At 38.7% G+C, this 6351-nt stretch overlaps 1 protein-coding gene across 3 annotated transcripts in view; it reads left to right on the top strand.

Moving 5' to 3' along the window:
* The window catches only part of LDHC (lactate dehydrogenase C), a 55810-nt gene that overhangs the window by 29689 nt on the left and 19770 nt on the right, over positions 1-6351 (top strand). For all 3 annotated transcript variants that reach the window (XM_011992917.1, XM_011992915.1, XM_011992916.1), the window contains exon 5: positions 3319-3492. In XM_011992917.1, coding sequence (XP_011848307.1) covers positions 3319-3492 — 174 coding nt within the window. The remainder of the gene's footprint in view (positions 1-3318; positions 3493-6351) is intronic.

Here is a 6351-nt window from a genome sequence, read left to right as displayed (position 1 = left end):
AGCCAGGATGGTCTCGATCTCCTGACCTCGTGATCCACCCATCTCGGCCTCCCAAAGTGCTGGGATTACAGGCTTGAGCCACCGCGCCCGGCCCTCCTGTTTCATTTCTTAATGAGGTTATTTGGATTTGCTCTTCTTTTTTTTTGAAACGGAGTTTTGCTCTTTCACCCAGGCTGGAGTGTAAGGGCGCAATTTCGGCTCAGTGCAACCTGTGCCTCCCAGGTTCAAGTGATTCTCCCACCTCAGCCTCCCGAGTAGCTGGGATTACAGGTGTCTGCCACCATGCCCAGCTAATTTTTTTATTTTCAGTAGAGATGGGATTTCATCACGTTGGCCAAGCTCGTCTGTAACTCCTGACCTCAGGTGATCCACCCGTCTTGTCTCCCAAAGTGCTGGGATTACAGGTGTGAGCCACTGCACCCGGCCTGCTCTCTTCTTTTCTTGGTTAATCTTGCTAATAGTCTATCAATTTTATTTATCTTTTCAAAGAACCAGCTTTTTGTTTCATTTATCTTTTGTATTTTTTTGTTTCAATTTCATTTAGTTCTGCTCTGATCTTGGTTATTTCCTTTCTTCTGCTGGGTTTGGGTTTGGTTTGTTCTTGTTTCTCTATTTCCTTGAGGTGTGACCTTAGATTGTCTGTTTATGGTCTTTCAGACTTTTTGATGTAGGCACTTAGGGCTATACACTTTCCTCTTAGCATCACCTTAGCTGTATCCCAGTGGTTTTGATAGGTATCATTACTGTCATTCAGTTAGAAGAATTTTTAATTTCTATCTTGATTTCATTTTTGACCCAATGCTTATCCAGTAGCAGGTTATTTAATTTCCATGTATTTGCGTAGTTTGGAAGGTTCCTTTTGGAGTTGATTTCCAGTTTTATTCCACTGTGGTCTGAGAGTGCTTGATATAATTTCAATTTTCTTAAATTTATTGAGGCTCGTTTTATGGCCTATCATATGGTCTATCTTGGAGAAAGTTCCATGTGCTGTTGAATAGAATGTGTATTCTGTGGTTGTTGGATGAAATGTGCTGTATATATCTGTTAAATCCATTTGTTCCAGGGTATAGTTTAAATCCACTGTTTCTTTGTTGACTTCCTGTCTTGATGACCTGTCTATTGCTGTCAGAGGAGTATTGAAGTCCCCTACTATTATTGTGTTGCTGTCTATCTTGTTTCTTAGGTTTATTAGTAAATGTTTTATAAATTTGGGAGCTCCAGTGTTAGGTGCATATATGTTTAGGACTGTGACATTTTCCTGTTGGAAGAGCCCTTGACTATTATATAATGTCCCTCTTTGTCTCTTTTAACCACTGTTGTTTTAAAGTTTGTTTTGTCTAATACAAGAATCGCTACCCCACCTCGCTTTTGGTGTCCATTTGCATGAAATGCCTTTTTCCACCCCTTTAAGTTTATGTGAGTCCTTGTATGTTAGGTGAGTCTCCTGAAGACAGGAGATAGTTGGTTGGTTAGTTCTTATCCATTCTGCAGTTCTGTATCTTTTAAGTGGAGTATTTAGGCCATTTACATTCAGTGTTAGTATTGAAATGCGAGATACCATTGTATTCATCGTGCTTTTCATTGCCTGTGTACTTTGGGTTTTTGTTTGTTTGTTTTTGCATTTTAACTTGTGTTTTTGTTTTATAGGTCCTGTGTGATTTATGCTTTAAGGAAGTTCTGGGCCGGGCTCAGTGGCTTATGCCTGTAATCCCAGCATTTTGGGAGGCCATGGTGGGCGGATCACCTGAGGTCAGGAGTTCAAGACCAGCCTGCCCAACATAGTGAAACCCTGTCTCTACTAAAAACGCAAAAATTAGCTGGGCTTGGTGGTGGGCACCTGTAGTCCCAGCTACTCGGTAGGCTGAGGCAGGAGAATTGTTTGAACCTGGGAGGCAGAGGTTGCCACAAGCTGAGATCATGCCACTGCACTCCAGCCTGGGCGACAGAGTGAGACTCATCTCAAGAAAAGGAAAGAAATAAATTAAAAAAAAAAAAAAGAGGTTCTGTTTTGATGTGTTTCCAGGATTTGTTTCAAGATTTAGAGCTCCATTTAGCAGTTCTTATAGTGGTGGCTTGGTAGTGGCAAATTCTCTCAGCATTTGTTTGTCTGAAAATGACTGTATCTTTCCTTCATATATGATTCTTAGTTTCACTGGATACAACATTCTTGGCTGATAATTGTTTTGTTTGAGGAGGCTGAAGATAGGGCCCCAATCCCTTCTAGGTTGTAGGGTTTCTGCTGAGAAATCTGCTGTTAATTTGATAGGTTTTCCTTTATAGGTTACCTGGTACTTTTCTGTCTCACAGCTCTTAAGATTCTTTCCTTTGTCTTAACTTTGGGTAACCTAATGACAGTGTGCTAAGCAAAGATCTTTTTGTGATGAATTTCCCAGGTGCTCTTTGTGCTTCTTGTATTTGCATGTCTAGGTCTCTAGCGAGGCCGGGGAGGTTTTCCTTGATTATCTCCCCAAATACCAAATATGTTTTCTAAGCTTTTAGAATTGTCTTCTTCCTCAGGAACACTGATTATTCTTAGGTTTGGTTGTTTATCGTAATCCCAGATGTCTTGGAGGCTTTGTTCATACCTTCTTATTCTTTTTCTTTGTCTTTGTTGGATTGGGTTAATTTGAAGACCTTGTATTCGAGCTCTGAATTTCTTTCTTCTACTTGTTCAATTCTATTGCTGAGACGTTCCAGAGCATTTCACAAATCTAAAAGTGTGTCCAAAGTTTCCTGAATTTTTGATTGTTTTTTCTTTAAGCTACTTATTTAGGTGACTATTTCTCCCTTCACTTCTTGTATCATTTTTTGGATTTCCTTGCATTGGGCTTCACCTTTCTCTGGTCCCTCCCTGATGAGCTTAATAGCTAACCTCCTGAATTATTTTTCACGTAAACCAGGGATTTCTTCTTGGTTTGGATCCATTTCTGTTGAACTAGTGTGATTTTTGGGGGGGTGTTGACGAATCTTATTTTGTTACATTACCAAGGTTGCTTTTCTCGTTCCTTCTTAGCCTCACAAGTAGCTGGGAATGTGAGTGTGTGCCACCATGTCTGGCTAATTTTTGTATTTTTTGGTAGAGACTGTTTCACCATGTTGGCCAGGTTGGTTTCAAAGTCTTGGCCTCAGGTGATCCACCCACCTAAGCCTCCTAAAGTGCCGGGGTTACAGGCATGAGCCCCCACATCTGGCCGGTGATTTGCTTCACTTTGTAGTATATCTGTATTTGACTCTAAAACAATTCATCTATCTGTTCAGGAAAAAAATTTGTTTTAAGTTACACTGAATCTTTTTCTAACATGAAATTTTTCTTCTTAGTGGATATTTTGACATATATAGTCTGGAAGATAAGTGGCTTGCCTATAACTCGTGTAATTGGAAGTGGTTGCAATTTAGACTCTGCCCGTTTCCGTTACTTAATTGGAGAAAAGTTGGGTGTCCACTCCACAAGCTGCCATGGTTGGATTATTGGAGAACATGGTGATTCTAGCGGTAAGTATAAATCTATTATTATTATGTGACTACCCTTTTTATCTCTAATAATGCTTATTTCCTTTAAAGTTTTTTTTCCTGATATTAATATAGTTGTATAAGTTTCATTTTGTTGGTACTTTCCTGGTGTAACTTTTACTGTTCCTTTACTTTCAATCTTTTGCATCATTGATTTAGCTATCTTTCATAAAATAGTCCACAAAACATATAGCTGTTTTAAAGTCAATATGAGTGTTTCTCTTATCTGTAATACATTTTTATTTATTGTGTTTTTTTAAAACAGCTTTATTAAGACATAATTCATGATATGGTTTGGATCTGTGTCCCTGCCCAAATCTCATGTTGAATTGTAATCTCCAGTGTGGGAGCTGGGGCCTGGTGGGAGGTGGTTGGATCATGGAGGCAGGTTCTCATGGTTTAACACCATCCGACTTGGTACTGTTTTCACAATAGTGAGTTCTCGTGAGGTCTGGTTGTTTAAAAGTATGTGGCACCACCCCCCTCTCTCCCTCCTTCTCCTGCTGTAGCCATATAAGACACTCCTGCTTCCCCTTCACCTTCTTCCGTGATTGAAAGTTTCCTGAGACCTCCCAGGAAGCCAAGCAGATGCCAGCATTGTGCTTCCTGTACAGCTTGCAGAATTGTGAGCCAGTTAAATCTCTTTTCTTTGTAAGTTGCCCAGTCTTAGGTATTTCTTTATAGCAATGTGAGAATTGACTAATACAATTCACATACCATAAAATTCAACCAGCAAAATATAGAATTCTTGAGTTTCTGATGTATTCACAGGGTGAATCAGAAATATAACATCACCACAATCTAAATACAGAATATTTTCATCAGCCCAAAATGAAATCCACATTCTTTCCACTACCCTAGCCCCAGGCAACCACTAATCTACTTTCTCACTCTGTATATTTATTTATTCCAGAGTTTTCATGTAAATGAAATAATATGTGATTTTAACTCTTGAGGCCACACCAACCTCTCTTTTTAAACACTTAGTCTCTGCTACATGGTTAGAACTTTATACTTTTTACAGTGTTCCTTAATTGTGTCATGTATGTAAATCTTCTTTCCATCATGGCAATAAACCAATTGAGAATAAAGACCATTTGTTCAAACATTCATTCATTTATTCAAAACATTTAAAGTGCTCTTTTCTTTGTAATCTAAGAGCTATAATGTAACAAATACTTTGATTTGATTTGGACAAATATTTCTTCAACCAGAGCCTTACTTTGACCCTGTTGGCTTGTGGTATTATCCTAACACAGTTATTTTTCCTGAAGGTCATTAAAACTAATTTTCTCTGGTATATTTTAATTTCTCACATTTAATATTCTATAACTTTATTTTTAGAAAACAGTATATTCTGATTAGTATTAATTTGAACATATTTAGTATTCTATTTAGCATGATTTTTCTGTTTCCTTTCTCTTTTTGTGCTTTCTATTGGATCTACTTTCTTTAATTTCCTCTAATACTTTGGATTATACACTTACCTTATAAATGGTTATCTGTAAATTTTTAACATTAATACTTGATCTCAGATGATAAATTTATTTACTGTCCTTTGGGATATACAAAGATCTGGGTTTTTTTTTTGTTTTTTTTTTTGAGACAGAGTTTTGCTCTTGTTGGGCAGGCTGGAGTGCAATGACGCGATCTCAGCTCACCGCAACCTTCGCCTCCTGAGTTCAAGCAATTCTCCTGCCTCAGCCTCCTGAGCAGCTGGGATTACAAGCATGTACCACCACACCCAGCTAATTTTGTATTTTTAGTAGAGACAGGGTTTCACCATGTTGGTCAGGCTGTTCTCGAACTCCTGACCTCAGGTGATCCACCCGCCACAGCTTCCCAAAGTGCTGGGATTACAGGCATGAGCCACTGTGCCGGGTCCCGATAATACAAAGATCTTAGAATGCTTTTAGTTTGATCATCCTCTTTTCTATGATGTTGACTATCCTCTTTCTGTCATACATGTAATTATTAATTCCTTTTCTGTACCCATACTGTTCTTATATCCCTCAAACTAGTTATAATTATTGTTAATAGTTAATACTTGTTTCGATTCAAGTACAGGTTTGCCAGTTGTGTTGCTTATCTTTATTTTCTCCATCTAACTTCTTCACCTGGGTTCAATTTACTTCTTCCTGAACTCTATCCTATTGGTGGTGTTTATATGACTGTTTTAGTCTCACCTTATTCTGGAATGACAGGTTAGTTGGATGTGAGACTCCAGATTGACAGTTATTCCTCCCTGGCTCTTTTTTACTATTGAGAAGTATAGTATTAATTTGGTATTCTTTTCCCTCTAATTGTTTATATTTTATCAGTTCTTTTCTTTGTTTATACTGCATTTGGCATATTGCTTAAAAATATGTATGTTGCTTAAAAATGCCTCCTATACCACACAATTATAAATAAATTCTACTACATATTTTCTAACAACTTTATAATTTTATTTCTTACATTTCCCTCTTTTATGCATTTGAAACCTATTTTTATGTATGGTGTAAGGTGGTGTTTTAGGCCTTTTTTTGTTGCGGTAAAGAAATACCTGGCCAGGGCCAGGTGCGGTGGCTCACGCCTGTTATCCCAGCACTTTGGGAGGCTGAGGTGGGCGGATCACAAAGTCAGGAGATGGAGACCATCCTGGCTAACACGGTGAAACCCCATCTCTACTAAAAATACAAAAAGTTAGCCGGGCACGGTGGCGGGTGCCTGTAGTCCCAGCTACTCGGGAGGCTGAGGCTGGAGAATGGCGTGAACCTGGGAGACGGAGCTTGCAGTGAGCCGAGATCGTGCCACTGCATTCTATCCTGGGCGACAGAGTGAGACTCTGTCTCAAAAAAA

This window comes from Mandrillus leucophaeus, unplaced genomic scaffold (assembly GCF_000951045.1).
Source record: "Mandrillus leucophaeus isolate KB7577 unplaced genomic scaffold, Mleu.le_1.0 Scaffold420, whole genome shotgun sequence".
NCBI classification, from domain to species: Eukaryota; Metazoa; Chordata; class Mammalia; order Primates; family Cercopithecidae; genus Mandrillus; species Mandrillus leucophaeus.
This window is presented reverse-complemented; position numbering and strand designations above follow the sequence as displayed.